Consider the following 18,027-nt stretch of genomic DNA (forward strand, 5'->3'; position numbering starts at 1 on the left):
ATAATGATAATCTTAAAATCCAGAAGCTGTACTAACAAAGATTGAAATAGAAAACATACCTTCCCCTCCCCAAACCCTCAAACCCTCAGGAGGGCTATTTTGAGTGAATCCAGAGATCTTTCCACCATGCTTTTCAGAGGCAGAGATTAAGTTGCTAACCCAGGGCTTACAGATATTGCTTCTATTTTAAAAGGACTCAAGGAAACTCTTGCATGAGGTTTAACCTGAATCAATTTTTTTCTCTTTACCTTGTTGGAGTCCTGGATTATCTTCACATTGTCTGCACCAAATTTATCGGCATAAAGCTTCAGGAGTCTTTGGGATATCTCAGATAGACCTGTTAGCTTAGGTTCTTTATAAATGTATTCTTTACCTTCCTCTTCTTCAAAAAATCCCTATTGAAGAGAAAACAAACCGCCAGTTTAGTAATGACAGGAAGCAAATTTAGAGATGACAAGAGAAAGAAGTTGTTTGCTTGAATGAGAAGCCATTTGAGCAACTGGTTATCTGTTAAAATTCAGCATCAACCAATGACCTGGCCCATGGACCCAAAGTTCATGTTAGAAGCAGAAATGGAGTACCTTGCAAAAATAATGCAGCCACGTTTTCTGCCTTTTTAAGCCTTTTTAGTCAGAAACGAACAAAAAATTCATGAATTTTGGGGAGAGAATGCCCTCATGTGGTAGTCTGTTGTAGAACACAAAACCAGCAATTTTCGGCATCATCTGGAGATCAGTTTACATTTAATTTACAGATAATCTACACATCCTTGGAATAACCATAGGAGACAATACTCTGTGGGACGTGGGATTCTTTAATTAGCTTAACACACATAAAACTTGGCAATATAGTCAAGACAAAATAATCTATAATTTTGGCATTTTCCTGTGCCGTCACTTTGAAAATAAATTGGCACGATATCTCCAAAGACAACATAGTTAAAGGGCTTGATGTAATTTACTTATTCATATTTTTTAAAACAAAATGATTTCTTAATGTGTTTGCAGATTCATACTGGGAAGGATTAATCATGATAATGTGTCATAGGGTTTTAGATACAAAGTTTTTTCTTGTGGGAAAATGTTACCTTTCTCCCCTTTAATTTGCTTGGCTCATAGATTTTGACCTGGAGAGGGTAATAGAGGTCTAGTCAAACCACCTCATTTTACAGATGAAGAAACTGAGGGTCAGAGAGATTAAATGATTTTTTCCAAAGTCATAGAGGTAGTAAGTGGCAGAGTTAGGATTTGAACTCAGGTCCTAGCAACTCCCATGTTCAGTCACTTCAGTCATGTCCAACTCTTTGTGACCCCATTTGGGGTTTTCTTGGTAAAGATACTAGAGTGGCTTGCCATTTCTTTCTCCAGCTCATTTTACAGATGAGGAAACTGAGATAAACAGGGTTAAGTGACTTGCTCAGGGTCAGAAGCTACTAAGTGTCAGACACAGGACTCCCAATCTAGTAGTTTTTCTATTGCCTCATGCTGGCTGGCTTATCTTTCATCAAGCCTAGGTGAGATTCCTACACTGGGTGTAACCTGAGAACACCCTTAGCTTCTTTGTCTCTCTGTGTGCTCTTTCTCACTATCTCTTTGTCTCTATCTGTTTGTCTTGGTCTGTTTCTCTAAAAAAGATCTTAGTGAGTCTTGCCAAGCAGCTGCAAATCACAAACTGAAGACCATTAAACTTTTATAATTTTGTTGAATTAAAAAAAATACATTTATTATTCATGGGGGCACTGTTAGAAAACATTCTAGCAACTTTTTTTTTTATTAAATCATGTAGGAAATGATATGCACAGATGGACTATTTAACAACCCAAATCATTTCCACCCTGTATTGGTTTGTTGGTGCACATACTCAGGTTCCTGGAAACTGGAACAATATAGAGTCTATATGGGATAGAGTACAGTATAGAAACTCTGGATTTAAGCATTGATCTTGAGATGACACTGCTGTGCAGCTGTGCTTTTCAAAATCTATTTCTTTGATGATATTCTAGACCAAATGTTGGCAAACTCCAGATTGATGAAATATGACATTGAAAGTGTGTACAAGAGGTCAGTGATTCATTAGTCTACGCATGGGTAGAGGCACCCTGGTCATATGTCAATACAAATCTTGTGTAAAGCATTTTACAAGCCATAAAGTGATTTATAAAAGTCACCTACTTATTAATTATGCATCTCAAAGTCAATAGACTGGCAGGTAATGGGTTTCAGAATCCTGAATTTCATTTTTTTTTTTCCAGGCTGGTGATATCCAACTGTGTGGCATTGGTTAAAATCTCTAACTTCACTGTATCCCACATACAAAGTCACCTATAGTAATCATAGGATAACCAATTTAAGAGTTGGAAGGGATCTTGCATTTTAGGTAATTTTAAGATGAGATTATGGCTTGAGGACTGGAAAGGAATGCAGAAACCATCTGGTCCAACCCCCTCACTGAAACCCAGAGAGTGGGTTGCCCAAGGTCACGTGACAAATAAATGATAGTGTTAAGATTTTAACTCAGGTTCTCTGACTGGAAACCCAGCATTCTTATTGTAAAACAGGGTTGATAACCCTGCCTTCAAAGAGTATGATGAATCATTTTCTTCACTGAAGTCCTCTTCTGATGAATCACTGTGATATGGGAGAGACTTGAAGGTCATTTCAGGCTGTGTTATTGGAGCATTGGTCCTGGCACATTCAGGTAAGCTGGAAAAGTTTCTAGGATGGGTCTGGTGGCAACTGAGAATCAGTCTGTCTAGATTTGGAGAGGTTCATTATCAGAAAGTGTAGAAGAAGGGATAAACTTTGGGGGAACACAGAAACTCATGAATTCAGAATGAAAGCCATAGTGGTATTCTGATCTGTGTTGTTGGATGAGTATCTACACTGACAAAATCAGCATTTTTTTGAAGTGATGAGTTGAGAGTACCTGTCATAATGAAGATGATGATACTACAATTTATATATCATTTCTCTAGCCACCAGCCTCCTATATTATTATTTTCCCCTATTAGAATGTAAGTTACCTGAAGGCAGGGCTTATCTTGCTTTCCTAGTTGCATCTCCAATCCTTTGCAAAGGTAACACTAAATGTTTTAAAACTCATCCATGTCTTTCTTTTGGTGCTGACAGCAGATATTATTACTGTCATTTTACCCATGAGGTTGAATGCAATAAAGTGAGTTATCTAGTCTCAAATAGATCATAAGCATCAGAAGTAGAATTCAAACCTAAGTCTTCAAACCTTCAAGTTCAGTTCCTCTACTCACTACACTATGCTCCCTGACCCTAAGGTAATCAGAATACCTGTTGAAGTGTGTGAGATAAAAGAGGTGGTAGTAACTGAATTCTGGGTGGCTATGGTCATGTTTATTTGGTTTCTCTTGCATAGAAACTATTTTGTTTTTGCTGTTCTTCACTTCTTGTGACCTCATTTGGGATTTTCTTGGCAAAGATACTCAAGTGTTTTGCCATTCTTTCTCCAGCTCACTTTACAGATGAGGAAACTGAGGCAAACAGGGTTAAGCGACTTGCTCAGGGTCACCCAGCTAGTAAGTGTCTGATGCCAGATTTGAACTCATGAAGATGAGTCTTCCTGACTCCAGGCCCAGCACTCTATCCACTGTGCCACCTAGCTCTTTTATAAAATAACTGATGTACAAACAGGAACAATGAGGTATTGCAGGACCTATTTCCCTTTTGCTCCATGTCCCAAGGTGGTGAGCAGATTGCAGAACCCCATTTCAAGTCAGGAGACAGTGAGGTCCCCAGCACTTTGATGTTTGATCAGGAAGCTCAACTGAAATTCTCCTCAGGCCTCACTGGCTTCTTGAAGGGAATGCCAGTGGTAGTCTAGCTCTGGAATGTTCTGATGTCCCAGGAAGTGTGGTCTCTGTGACAGATTATATAGCTATTGCCTCCAAATGAGCCTAGCTAAGTTCAGAGAGGCTCATCATCAGTTTGGTCACTGGAAGATGCATTTTTTTTTGTTAGGCAATTGGGGTTAAGTGACTTGCCCAGGGTCACACAGCTAGTAAGTGTCAAGTGTTTGGTCTGAGCCCGGATTTGAACTTAGTTGCTCCTGACCCCAGGGCTGGTGCTTTATCTACTGTGCCTCCTAGCTGCCCCTAGGATGATGCATTTTTAAGAGTTTTTAAGAACTCTCTAAGACTATTTACTACGTTATGCAGGGCTGGTAATTTGTATTGATGAGGGCAGTGCCCCCATCAACATTTATAGACCTTTCAAGTACTAACAGTTGATCAGGAAAAAAGAGACATATAATGATATAGACAGTGTTCTGCTATTCCTCTAGTCAATAAAATTAATGAATTCAGAATTCAGGCTCTCTATTACATCCAAGATCAAATATAAAGTCCTCTTTATATGCTCTTTACAACTTGGCACAACCTTTGATTATATTCCCATTTATACGGTCTATGGTGCAATTACACTGACTATGTATTGCTCTTTAACAGGGCACTCTCCCTCCCCTCTCTGTGCATTTGTACAGGCTGTCCACCATGTCTAGAATGCTTTCCATCCTTGCCTTCATCTCTTAGTTTTCCCACCTTCCTTTAAGTCTCAGCTCAAACTCTACCTTCTACAGGAAGCCTTTCCCAGTCCCTCTACCTTCTAGTGTTTCCCCCCCTGAGGTTCCTTTCATCTATTCTATTTTTGCCTTTCTTTATATCCTTAGCCTTAGAACAGAGTAAGTGCTTAATAAAGGCTCTGTTGACTTAACATAATGCAATAGAGCGGAGTCTGTTTAATTAAATATTTAGAGTGGAGTTTATTATACACGAATAGCAATTTTCAAAGAAGCAATATATGATAAAATATGCTTTACATTACAATGTCAAATGAACAAAATTTATTGTTTTTGGATGATTCTGAAGGTAAGTCAAGATTTTTCAGTGCATTATTTTGCTTTGGGAAGAGAAGAAATCTTGAATTTGAATCTCAGCTCTGTTCTTTTACTAGCCATTGGATCTCTGGGTAAGCTCCCTCTTTGGGCCTCAATTTTCTCACCTGTGAAATGAGGGGGTCTGATCTAGATGATCACTTAGGTTCTTCTAGCTCTAAATCCTGATCTGGTCAATTGATCAATTCATAAGTACCTTTTAAGCACCTACTATGTGCTATGCACTGCTCAAAGGAGAGGCTGGGAATTCAAGGACAAAAGAGAAACTTGCCCTCAAGGAACTTACATTCTAAGAGGGGAAACAAGATGCACACATTTAAGTGTATACAGAACACATACAGAACATATTTGGGGTACCCCCAACCCAAGAAGTTGGGGAGATAAAGAAAGGCCTCCTGCAGAAGACTGAGCTTGTGTGGAGCCTTGACTTCCAAGGAGAAGGGGTGAGGAGAGAGTGCATTCCATGCATGGTGAACATAATCAAAGGCAAAGAAATGGAAGATTGAGTGTTATATGTGAAGAATAGTAAGAAATCCAGTTTGCCTGGAGCATAGAGTATGCAAAGTGGAGTAATGTATTAATAAAGCTAGGAAGGTATGATGGAACCAGGTTATAAAGGGCTTGAAATGCCCAATAGAAGATTCTGATACCCAATATTCCAAGAAGGCACCATTGGAATTTCTTGAGTAAGGGGGATTGACATTGCCTGGAAAGTTACTTTGGTGGCTGTGTGGAAGATGGATTGAAGTGGGAAAAGACTTAAGTCAGGGAGATTGACTTGGAGATATTGCAATAGTCTAGGCAAGAGGTGATGATATTCTGAACTAGGGTGCTGGCTATGTGAGTAGAGAAAGAAGGAAGTATGGGAGAACTGTGGAGGCACAAATGACAAAAAGTGTCATAAGTGTAAATATTCTTTAGATATGTCAGATGTGTGAGTAGAGAACGCACCAAAATTGTGAAACTGTGTGACTGAGAAGATACTAATGCCTTCAACAGAAATAGTAAAATCCAGAGGAGGGGTGAATTTTGGGGAAAGATGATGATTTATGTTTTAGATATGTTGAATTTGAGATGCCTAATGGACATCCAATTCAAAATGTTCCACGGGTAACGGGTAATTCAGGACTGCAGATCAGGAGAGAGATGAGGACTGGATATATAGATCTTAGAGTCATCTGCTTTAGAGATAATAAATAATCCCATGAGAGCTGATGAAGTCACCAACCAAGTGAGAGAGTTCAGAGAGAAAACAGAAGCCATCATAGGAACGTTAATGAACATTGCATTACACAGGGTATAAAACTATACATTAATAGAGAGCTTGAGCTGTCAAATAATCATGCCTTTACCATAGGACATGAGATTTAATGGCTGGAGGAAACTTCCAAGGTCATCAGGTCAACCCCTTTAATTTTACAGTTGAGGAAACTGAGGCCTAGAGATGTTAAGTAATGTTCCAAAGGTCACACAAGTGGCACATTTGGACTCCAAAGCCAGCATTCCTTTCATTACAATATGCTGCCTTTTACTTTTATACCTTTACTACCTATGTCTAATTATTATTATGACGATTTTGCAAGCTAGTAATAAAAACAACAATAATGATAACAGCCAGCAGGTAAATGATCTCACTATCAAACCAATAGCTAACATTTACATGGTACTTTTAACTTTGTAAAGCAGTCTACACAGTTAACTCATTTGATCCTCACAAAAAAAGTGTGAGGTTGGTGCTATTACCATCTCCATTTTACACATAAGGAAACTGAGGCTCAAATAGGTTAAATGGCTTACTCAGCATCACACCGAGAGTATCTACAGAAGGATCTGAACTCAGTTTTCCTGACTCTCAAGTCCAATACTTGATTCACGATGCAACCTAGCCACTTGGTCTTATATATATGGAGTCTTGGACTCTGTCAAAAGACTTGGCTTAGAGTTTTACTCTTTAATTTATTGATGGTAGTCATGGGCAAGTTATTTAAATCCCTTGAGTTTCAGTGCCCTCATTTGCAAATATGGGGATAATAGATTATGTATAATATATACATATATATACATATACATACATATATATATGTGTATGTGTGTGTGTGTGTGTGTGTGTGTGTATTTTACTAGTGACCTAACAAGAACTTTGCAGACTACAAAACCCTATGCTAAAATGGGATAATAATAACTACCTGAATTAGAAACAGTTATTAACAATAAAAAGCTTGAGTCGAATTTAGAAAGGGGGAATACGGTGGAATCACTGCCAACTTAGAAAAAATTTTACATCTCTTTATATGTAATTCTAATATTTGAGGGTCTCCTTGGCTTCCTTTTGTTGCCCATTCTCATTGAAGATGGTGGCTGCTGTCATCTTAGGAAATGGAAGAGCCTCTACTATTCTGCTATAAAACACATAATCAATTGTGTATATTTACAGAGAGAGTTTCTGAATAATGCTGGTTCAGAATTTGTTTACACCAAGGCTGATTAGCCCTCTGAGAGCTAAGAGGAAAGGAGGAATTTGTAGAGCAGATAAATGATTGAGAATCCACATGGAATCACTTGAATGCAGAAGAGTCTCTGCCTGTTTAAAAATGTAGAGACCTATTGAGGTCAGATGGAGAGGGGATAACATTCCTGCAACCCATTCATTTCCTTCTTCCCTCCCTATATAAGGATTCTAAGGGCACCTGGCCCTTCAGTTTCTGCACTGGGCATTCCCTTCTTTGTCCAGACACTGAGCAAAAGAGCCGGAGGTTCTCATTGATCTGAGTGGCTGTTTTGTTACAGCTGTTCCTTCATTAATGCCAGCAATTTGAACCTCAGGGAAATTTCGGGGATGAGCTGACATACAAAATACAAGAGGGCAAAGGAAGGTGGGTAATAGGATGGGAAATTTATTCTGCGCAAGTCCTGAGTACTAAAGCTCTGAGTCTTCATTAGACATGCTTCCTACAGCATGTCTAGTACCCCACAAACAATTAATATTAAATACCTCCGTAGATCCTAGAAAACGAAAGCATTGTTACCCAAGGGATGCAAACAACATTTCCCCAAATGTCTCTACTAAAGCAACAAGCTTATGGAAAACTATGTTGCCATAACTGTTGTAACGCGATTTCAAAGCATGTGTTCTCTCCATTTCCAGGTGAATTTTACAGTTACATAAAGCAACATCATGAAAAAGGAATGCTTTCTGTTCCTGGGGATTAGTTATAACCAAGTGTTCACAGGTTTAATCTTCTCTTCTTGCAGCCTCATTCTATGCATGTCCTGTGGATTATTCATATCTATTCTGGTGTTGCATTTGTTATTGAGTGTGGAACGATGCCCTGCTTGCTCCTATTTTTTTTTTTTTGCCTGAGGGAGGAAGTTGCCACTCCTGTTTTGCATCTGGCCCTTTGGGAAAGGTATCTGAGTGCAATTTAAACAATGATGATTGAGGCTTGAATTTTCTGTGCCTTAGGATGACACCTGCTCAGAACAAGCTAGATCTTCATTCCATGTGACACTGGGCTCTTAGCTAGGGCAGTGCTGGTAAATTTCTTAACAGCTGGTTCTCCAGAAGGAAAAAAAAAAGGACTCTTGATACACTTTTAAGTTTAATCCACATTATTAATATTTTCTCTGTTACTTTTTTCTAGATAACTAATAAAATAATAAAGCCCTGATCTATAGTTTTTGCTACTTTCCAAGATGTAAATGTTCACGCTGAAAACTTAACAATTGATTCCAACACACACCTCTGGTCTCTGAACACTTGTGATCTTAGAAAAGCATACTTGGGTTTTGGAGGCTGGTTAATATTTTCTAATAGGACAATAAGCATTTTTGGCAGATACAGCTAGGAAACTGTGGCATCATTAAAAAAAATCCAAAAGCAAAAACAAAAACCAGAAAGAATTCTTAGGATGTATGATTCAGAAATCTGATAAAAGAATAATTTAAACATTTAAAATATAAAAACATCTTAAATGTGATCATCCCAGTTGTCCCACTTCTGCTTCCCCCACACCACTCCCTTTAGTATAAGGGTTTGCAAATGTTCTTTTAGTAGGTGAGTTAAACTGTCAGGATCCCAAACTTACATATGAAGGTGGAAAATATTCCAATGGGGGTCATGGATGTTGGAATGGGGAGGGAGGTGATATTTAAAGAATTACAAAAAAGTATACACTGGTCAAATAAACATATTTGTATATTGGCAGACAACGTACAGACAAGAAAAGCGTTTTGTATTGGGATTCTGTCTTTGTAACAAAGCTCTAAGTATGTGTTATCCTTGGAATGAAGGATGAAGTGGTCTATTCAAGTCCATTCTTCACACCTTTGTCCTTCTGTACTCGGCTTGGAACTCTAGTCTATTGTTTCTACAAAATACCTTCCTTTTTATGTGTTTGTGAGTGTGTAGTTTTTCTTTTAATTCAGAAAGGCTGTGTTTAAATTTATATGGTTCATTTTTGTCTTGGAACCGTCCTCCTTTGTGACTTAGAAAAAAAAAATGTTTTCTATAGCTTACTGAGAAGGTATTGCTCTTCATTATTATTTTCCTGTGGTTTCTACTCATTCTAATTGGGAAGATCTTACTTATTCCCCTGGCTGTCTTGCTATCCATGTGGTATCTAAGTATCAGTATTGTCTTTGAATAAAGTAGCTTTGTTGGAATGTCCAGCAGTGTCTTAAATCTGGGAAGTGGGGCAGAGGGGAGGTAATAGAAAGAACTCTGATCTGGAGTCAGATAACCTGGGTTTGAATCCCAGTTTTGTCATTTACTACTTGTGTGTCCTTAGGGTAACTTACTTAAGCTCACTGAGGCTCAATTTCCTCATTTGTAAAATCAGGAGCTGAACTAGATGATCTCTAAATTCTCTTTCTAGCTCTTGAACTCATGACTGCCAAATGTTCCAGACTCATGACCTCATCTCTTTTTTGTGCATTTTTGCAATTAACCCAGTAAGAAAATTCCCTCCCTGATTAGGAGAGGGTCATTTGAAGAAAGAATTGTGTTCCTGCTGCTCATGCATGAAGACCAGGAGAAATGGCCAGGATAGAGTTTGATGAAGGTAGAGTGCTTCCACGTTCAAAGCGTGCTCCCATGCCAGTCTCTGGGGAACAACAGGAATGCTGGCAGGTCACCTGAGGAGTAGATAGGCTTGGGCAACTACCTCAAATTCTGTAGTGTTGTAGAATTTCAGAGTTTAAATGGAGCTTGGAGATCATCTGACCCAATACTCCCATTTAACAGTTGAGGAAACTGAGGGCAAGAGAGATGAAGTGACTTCCCCAAAGCCACACAGCTAACTAGGTAGTAGTGTCAGGGCTAGAACTCAGCTCGAAGGCTTCTTGTCAGTCAGGCCCATACACCAGCCACTACACTAGAATGCTCTTTTGAGAAGGCCAGTTACTAGACTATCAATGGATTAGCCAGAGAACTGTCACCTAAACATCTTGAGACCAGGTATATGTGCTTATGTATGTGCATGCACATATATATTTACTTGAGCATGTGTATAGATCAAGGCTCAAAAAATGTCAATGCATACATAACTCAACGGATACAATTTTGTAATTCAAGGAATTGGAAAAAAGTTTAGTTTAATAAATGCAGGATGATTCATAGATGGATAGCAGCAGGATTATCTCACCTTTGACATCACATACTGAGTAACCAAAATGGGGAAGTTAAGTTTCAGTTAAAAACTGCACTTAGGGAAGAGTAAGCAGTATTAGAGCATGCACAGGGACAGAGAACTTACCACAGCCTGGAATCATCAAGACGAAGAGAAGAAAAGAGCAAAGGTGGGCATTAAAAATCAATCAGCAAGCAGCTGGATTCAGTTCAACTTGTTTACTCATTCTGAGTCTTACAGATTTAATTATGTAAGGATGGGGAACCTATTTTTATATATTATGTAAGGATGGGTAGTAATTATTCCCCCCACCCCATTTTAAAGTTATATAGTAACAGCAATATTGTTTTAAGAATGATTTGGAGCAACTATGTCATTTTGACTAGTATAAATACAAAAATTAAAAATAAAGGACATATGAAGAAAGACGGTATCTGCATCCAGAGAAAGAACTGATATTTGAGTCTAATGGTAGCCATCTTGAGGGTGTGGAGGGGGTAGAGGGAAGGAAAAAAAGGAAAAAAAAGAAATTTACATAATTTTGTTACATATTTGGAAGGAATAGCAAGTTGTACATAGTAGATTTGAGCTTTATATGTGATAATCTTTTTTATTTCACTGTGTTATAGAAGTGCTTGTTTTATTCTGTGAATTGAAAATAAAGTAAATTTTAAAAAAAGAAGAGATAGATCATAGTGGAGGACCAAGAGCATGATGACATCAGGGAGAGGATGACATGACTTGCAATTAACTTTGATTTGAATGAGTAAAGGAAGGCTAAAATAATTCCCCACTTGACTCTTGGTTAATCGTGTGTTGAAAATCTAAATGGTTTTTCATTTCTGGGTTCCTCAGTAGATCTTTGGTCACCTTTTCGGCCACATCCTCTCCCCTTCCCCTTCCCCCATCTCCCAACAATTTTTTTCTTCTGCTGCCTCACAAAGGTTCTGTTTTGGCTACAGACTTTAAAGCCCAAGTGCCTTAAGTCTCACTTTTTTCATGTAGCTTTTGATACTTGGACTTTCCCCTTGGACTTCATATAGGCAATTAAAACATATACATATATATACATACACACACACATAAATTTTGGGCACTATAATTATTTATGTTTGTGACTTCTGGACTATAAGTTTCATGAAGACAAAGGCTATGTCTTACCTAAACTTTGTATCTCCCTCTGTGCCTAACACAGTGCTCTGCACATGGTAGGCATATAATAAATGTTGAATGAATGATTAAAGGAATACTTTGGACAAATAGAAGTTAATTATATTATTAAATGAAAAGTGTAGCTTCTCAGTGACTTCAATGCTTTACTTGTCTATATAAAAGATAATATTTCTACGCAAGACTTAGCTCCTTAATAATATTTGGAGGATCAAGGAGAGACATTTTCACCCAAGGACACAATGAAAATGATCCTGAATGATTAAACTGGGGTGGCATCTCTAGTAATAACCTGAAGATGTAGAGAGAAGGAAAATATCTACTGTAGTATAAATGCTTTTTCTAGGGCAGGGACTGTGATAAAAAAAAGATCTTTTTTAGTTTAAGAACCTAGCACAATACCTTTCACATGGTGGATGTTTCTTACGTATTGGTTGAGTTGAAATAAAGGAGCAATGCATAGGAATAGTGCTTGAAGTGAGAGCAAGAAAAAAAAAAGGAGGATGGCTAGTGTCATCTTTAATGGCTAGCATGTCATATTTAAAGGGTGTAGAATGCTTATTTACAGGGATAATGCTTTGAGATAGGTTCCTTGAAAAATAATGAGGTAGCTACCAGCTCTCATATAAATAATTAACTTGTTTAATCCCACCCCTATTTCAGTGATTGCATGGGAAAATTCAGGATGCATGCTTGAATAGTTACATTTTTAGGGTAATGCTGACTGGCTTTTAGAAGAATAGAACATGTCAGTTCTTGTCTGTAGTTTATAATATAAACTCAGATGTTGTGGCTTCAAAATGCGATGAAGTTCAAGGCAGGATTCCAAACTATTATACTACCTTCCATATAAAAGCAGTGGTAATTTGGAAGCAGAAATCAAAAAGAAAAACAACAGAGTGACTTTAAGCCATATATTCATAGCTCTCGTTTTGTGATATCGCACAAGAATCTCCAATTATCTCCAGAGATAATAAGAATTTCTCTAACAATTCTTAAGATCAAATGAATTTTATTTTATTTTTTAGTCTAAACCTGTAATTTCATACATGATGGAAAATCACAATGTATAAGCTATTGATGCAGATCTGTAACTCATGTTTTTGGAACACTGAGCCTAGGGCATTGAGAGGTTAAATCATTTGCCTATAGTCAAACAGCTAGTATATGTCTGAGGCAAGATCTGAACCCTAGGCTTCTTGATACCAAGGCCAGCTCCCTAACCTAAAGCCATGGAGTGTCACTGAAGTGTAAAGAGTGAGATTGGGATTCATTGCTATAGGAAATTTCCGGGTGAGGAAACTACTTCTACCAATGCAAGTTAGCACTTCTCTGTAACATACGGTCTTAGAGAGTTATCTAGAGGACTAATAGGTTAAAAATTTGCCCACTGTCATATAAGTCAGCCTGAATCAGAAATAAGACTCGAACCCAGATCTTCCTGGCTTCAAGGTGATTATCTATCTGTTACACCATGTTGACTCATTAAAGCATAGAATACTTTTAGGGGAGGCAGGGAGGACAGGGTATCAGGAAATAAAATAAAGAATGAGAACAAGTTCAATTTTCCTGAAGCTGGAAATTACTGTTCTATGCTCTGCCTTTATCAAGACACCAATGAGTTTCTCTGACCATTTGGGTTCTCAATTAGCTAAATTCACAGAAGTATAATGTGAAGAAAAACTAAGTTTTCTAAAAAAATTAAAAAAGAAAGCCTGAATCCAACAAATCAAATGAAATTTACTACTATGTAAGTAAACTGTTTCCTTTTCACTTACCTGTCCATAAAATGCCACACGATAATAGCGACCAAACAGTCGTTTTTCAGAATTCACCACTTCTGCAACTTTCAGATATGACCGATGAATGTCATAGTAGAGATCCGATAATTTCTAAAGCCAGAAAAGAGAAGACACACACACCAATAACTTTACATTGGAGGTTTTCATTCAGTCTGATTCTGATACAAAAATAAAGAGATTTATCTTAAATCACACAGTTTGAAGTGAGGAATTTAAATTCAGTATTAAGTGTTCTCTAAACATACTTTGAAGTCTCTCTGCTTCTCAAAGACTGCAATGATGGGCTTGTTGACATCAGCGATAAGCTCGTATCTCTCAGACTTCCACAGAAACTCAACACACATGTAGAGTTGCTCCACCAAGATATTCTGTAATTTCCCAAATTAAAATGGCATTTGACAGTTAATATGGCAGTTCTCCAATGAGGGTTAGTTCAAGAAATCATTGAATTTTTTGTTTTTTGTTGGAACTTGACTTTCTTATATGAACTCCTGAACTAAGGTAAAGGAGACATAAAATCAAGGAAGGTGGATTTCTGTTTGTTTTTTTCCCCTTAAATCAAAGAGGTGTGACCAGCTCATAAAATGGTCAAGATATAGTCATCATTGTTGATTACAGCTTATGTTTTTATAATACTCCACCACTTACAAAGTCCTTTCCAACTGTCTCACTCCCCTAAGGTCACCTACCATCCAATATTCTCTATTTATCTTAAATGTTCTGAAATACATACACATTCCCCCTCCTTAGAATGTAAACTCTTTGAGGGCAGAGTCTATTTTTGCTTTTTCTTTGTATTCTCAGTGCTTCGCATCATGTCTGGCACACAGTAAGTGCTCAATAAATGCTTGCTGATTGATTGGTCATGCACAATCTGGTTGAATTTCGTCTCAGGGGCCTACATCAGTTTTGTACAACTGAGTTAAAGTATCATAGGATAGACTTTTTTTTTTTGACATCTGCCCAGTCTTGAGATGCCTTTTCTTCTTTAACTATATACTAACATTATGAGAGTAAAGTTGTATCCTTTGTTCATCTGACAACTTACAATGTTCCATTTACTATATGTTTAGCTCTATTTTTGCCTGACCTCATTATAGGGTGTATCCTGCATCCCTGAATCTTCTTTCATAGCTCCTTCTTCTTTGATATTTGGTGTGATGCTCAGGAAAGCAGGCCAACCCATAGAAAACATGCCTTAGGAAGAGAAAGCCAAAGCAAAATAAATTATTATTAGTTGATTAAAGTTTTATTTGAATGGGAAAATTATTCTTCTTATCACTATTTTTTGAAGTAGTAGTAGAACTAAACAAATATGATTTTTATTCATGGTGAAATATGTTTTGCTAGGCAAAGAATAATCTTATTCATCACTATGGAGTCCAATTTTACATAGTCTCTTTCCAGCAAGTAGCATCTTGATAAGTCTTTCATCTTTTCTGTATCACATCCAAGAGAATCACAGAGGATCACAATGGGAAAGGACCTCAAAAGTCACCTAGTTCAATCCATAATATCTGAATAGGAATTCCAACTGTGGTATTCCTGACAAATTATCATCTCTAGGCTCTACTTGATAGATGGCCTAGAGTCCAGTGAGAGGAAGCCCACTGCCTCCAGAGGCAGATCATTACCCTTTGGGACAACTCTAATTGTCTGGAAGTATTCCTTACATCAAACTTTGATCAGACTTCAACCCACTGCTGATTTTGGGTTAACCTATGTTAACATGTATGTTAATTAGGCAGAATCTAATATGATAGATCCATTGTAGAGATTATGTTTTTTTTTAACATTTTGGATAGTTATAGAAAAGATTTCTTTTTACTAAATTACTAAATCTATGCAAGAGAAATTGGGGAGGGGTAGCTAGTTGTAGTAGGCTCCATTACAAACTCTTCATGGACAAAAATGATAATCCTGATGGAAGCTGGATTTCTGTCAGAAACTGGTCTACTAGAATTATTATTTCCTTCATCATTTCTTTTCTCTGTTCATTCCTAACAACAGTGAGGATTCTGCCTGATTTGGATAATTGGATAGCAGAAGTAAAATTATTCTGGTAGTGCATGCTAATAGATCACACTGGACCACTTAGACTGATGTAAAATCTTGATAACTGAAATTACATGACTAAGCATAAAATGTTTCCTTGGGGTTGGTAAACAGGGATGATGAGGACTCATATGACTACTTAACATGATCTATCCTAATTGATGTGACATTGCATTTTGTTAGCATATCTCTTCATTTTCTTTCCTTCTTTCTTTCTTTCTCTCTTTTTTTCTTTCTTTCCTTCCTTCCTTCCTTCCTTTTTCCTATAGAACTTGACAATCACAAGAGTGTTGAATTTATTGTCAGAGGACCTGGATTTTAATCCTGGTTCTTCCACTTTTTACCTAGGTTACACTGGGAAAGTCTCTTTGCCTCTCTTGGTCTCAGTTTCCTCATCTGTAAGATAAGTGGATTGGAAGGAGATGACATTTAAGGTCCCTTCCAGTTCTAAAGCTAAGATTGAGCTCAGTGTCATCAAAGTCAAGAATAATCTTTATGGAAATGAGATGGGTCTTTGTTGATCATGCGAAAGGGCACCTTTGAAGATAAGTCCTTATGTAATGAATATGATGTCACAGCAAACATGGCTTACATTTATACTGGCCATATGCCTGGACCCTCCACTGAAGTCTCATTCCATGCCTCTAGCTTCTTTATGGCATAGAGCTGTCCTTGGAGTTTCAGGGCTAGGTCAAGGTCTGTCAAGGGCCCATCAAACTGCAAAAGCTTTGACTATGAGTCTAGAGATGTATTGTATGTCTACCATGTGAGGACCAACTTAGTTAGTTTTGAGAAGGTCTTCATGAGAAGTTTGGCCAAGAGGGGATCAATTTTTTTGAGCCCTGGTAATTCATGAAGATGAAGTACTAATGACTTGGGGATTATAAGTTGTACCATTGGAGTGAATTTCCATATGAGAAAATCCCAGTAAGCACTTAAGAGAACCAGATATGGCTTTACCAAAAACACTTGAACCCTCAATTGAAAAAGCCTTAAAATTATAGACTCTGAGTAAGGGGGGACCCCAGAGGCCAGTTTTTTGAACATGCACTTGAACAGGAATCCCTTTAATGACAAATCTAACAAATTGCCCTCAAACCTTATTTGAAAGACCTTCAGTGAGGATCCTGCTATGACAGGCCCCCAGAAAGGTCTAATTATTTGGAAGTTTCACGTATATGAAGCCTAAATTTGTCTCTCGGTAAGTCCACTCCTCCTTTCCTTCCAATTTTTCCTGGATAAGCCCTTTGGGACTGGGCAGAACAAGATTATTCCCACTTTTGTGTGATAGGTTTTCAAAAATGAGAAGACAGCTATCAAGTTTCTCTGGCTACACTCTTTTCTACCTCCTTGCATTTGAACTGTGTCTTTGTCCAACAACTTCATTTATAAAATGAGCTGAGATCCTTTGGTGAAAGATTCTGTGCTTGTAAAAAGGAAGCCACCAGTAATGATTCTGAAATCATGAGTCTGAAGTCTCAAGCTATATTTCACTTAGGGATTTTAACTGCTGATTCATAAAGACTTCTTTTCATTTTATGTGCACTATTTAAAAGGCATCATTCATGCCTTAGAGAGGCAGAGTGGTATAGTAGTAGAGGCAGCTGGGTGATATAGCGGAGCAGGCACTGGACCTGAAATTAGGAAGACCTGAGTTCAAATCCAGCTTCCAAAGGGGAAGAACCAGAAGCTACATGGAAATAACAAAAAGACAATCTTAGGCTCAATGTCAAGGGGAAAAACTTCCTAATAATTAAGAACATACAAAAGTGGAATGGGCGGCTTCAGGAGGCAGTAAGGTTTTTCTCTTCTGAGATCTCTGTGCTGAGGCTAGGTGACCACCAGTCAGGTGTATTATCATTGGAATTCCTTTTGAGGTACTTAGGTGGCACAGTGGATAGGGAACTGGACCAGGAGACCTGAGCTCCAATCCAGTCTTAGAAACTTACTAACTGTGTGACCTTTAAGAAGTCACTTCAGCTCTATCTGCCTCAGTTTCCTCAATTGTAAAATGGGGATAATAAGAGCACCTACCTCTCAGGGTTGCTATGAGGATCAAATGAGATATTTGTAAAGTGCCTAGAACAGTGCCTGGCATACAGTAGGCACTGAAGAAATGCCTATTGCCTTTCCCTTTTGGGTATAAGTTGGACTATGTGGCTACTGAAGCCCCTTTCAACTCTGACATCCTGTGATTCTTTGGAGAAATAACTTTCCCAGTACATATATATACACATACAGAGAGATAGATCATAGCTTTCTTCTGTGCTGAAAATTCTTAATCGCTAATTATGTTTTTTGAAATTCAAATCTACAATATTCTTTACACAGAAATAAAAGTATAAAAGTTAGTCTATTTTGCATTTATGTTTTTAATATGTCTTAAGTTTAATGTAAATAAATGTTTGATATAAAATTAAAGTTTACTGGCAATCTGAAATGCACATTCAATA

The 18,027-nt window shown here is 37.7% G+C and overlaps 1 protein-coding gene across 4 annotated transcripts in view; it reads right to left on the reverse strand.

Moving 5' to 3' along the window:
• The window catches only part of DOCK10 (dedicator of cytokinesis 10), a 273,934-nt gene that overhangs the window by 16,082 nt on the left and 239,825 nt on the right, over positions 1-18,027 (reverse strand). For all 4 annotated transcript variants that reach the window (XM_027875937.1, XM_027875940.1, XM_027875941.1 and 1 more), the window contains 4 exons: positions 14,610-14,716; positions 13,765-13,887; positions 13,496-13,609; positions 249-395 (listed from right to left, as the gene is read on the reverse strand). In XM_027875937.1, the coding sequence (XP_027731738.1) occupies positions 249-395; positions 13,496-13,609; positions 13,765-13,887; positions 14,610-14,716 (491 nt within the window). The remainder of the gene's footprint in view (positions 1-248; positions 396-13,495; positions 13,610-13,764; positions 13,888-14,609; positions 14,717-18,027) is intronic.

The sequence above is a fragment of the Vombatus ursinus genome, unplaced genomic scaffold, assembly GCF_900497805.2.
Source record: "Vombatus ursinus unplaced genomic scaffold, bare-nosed wombat genome assembly UNPS02014810.1, whole genome shotgun sequence".
Taxonomy (NCBI): Eukaryota; Metazoa; Chordata; class Mammalia; order Diprotodontia; family Vombatidae; genus Vombatus; species Vombatus ursinus.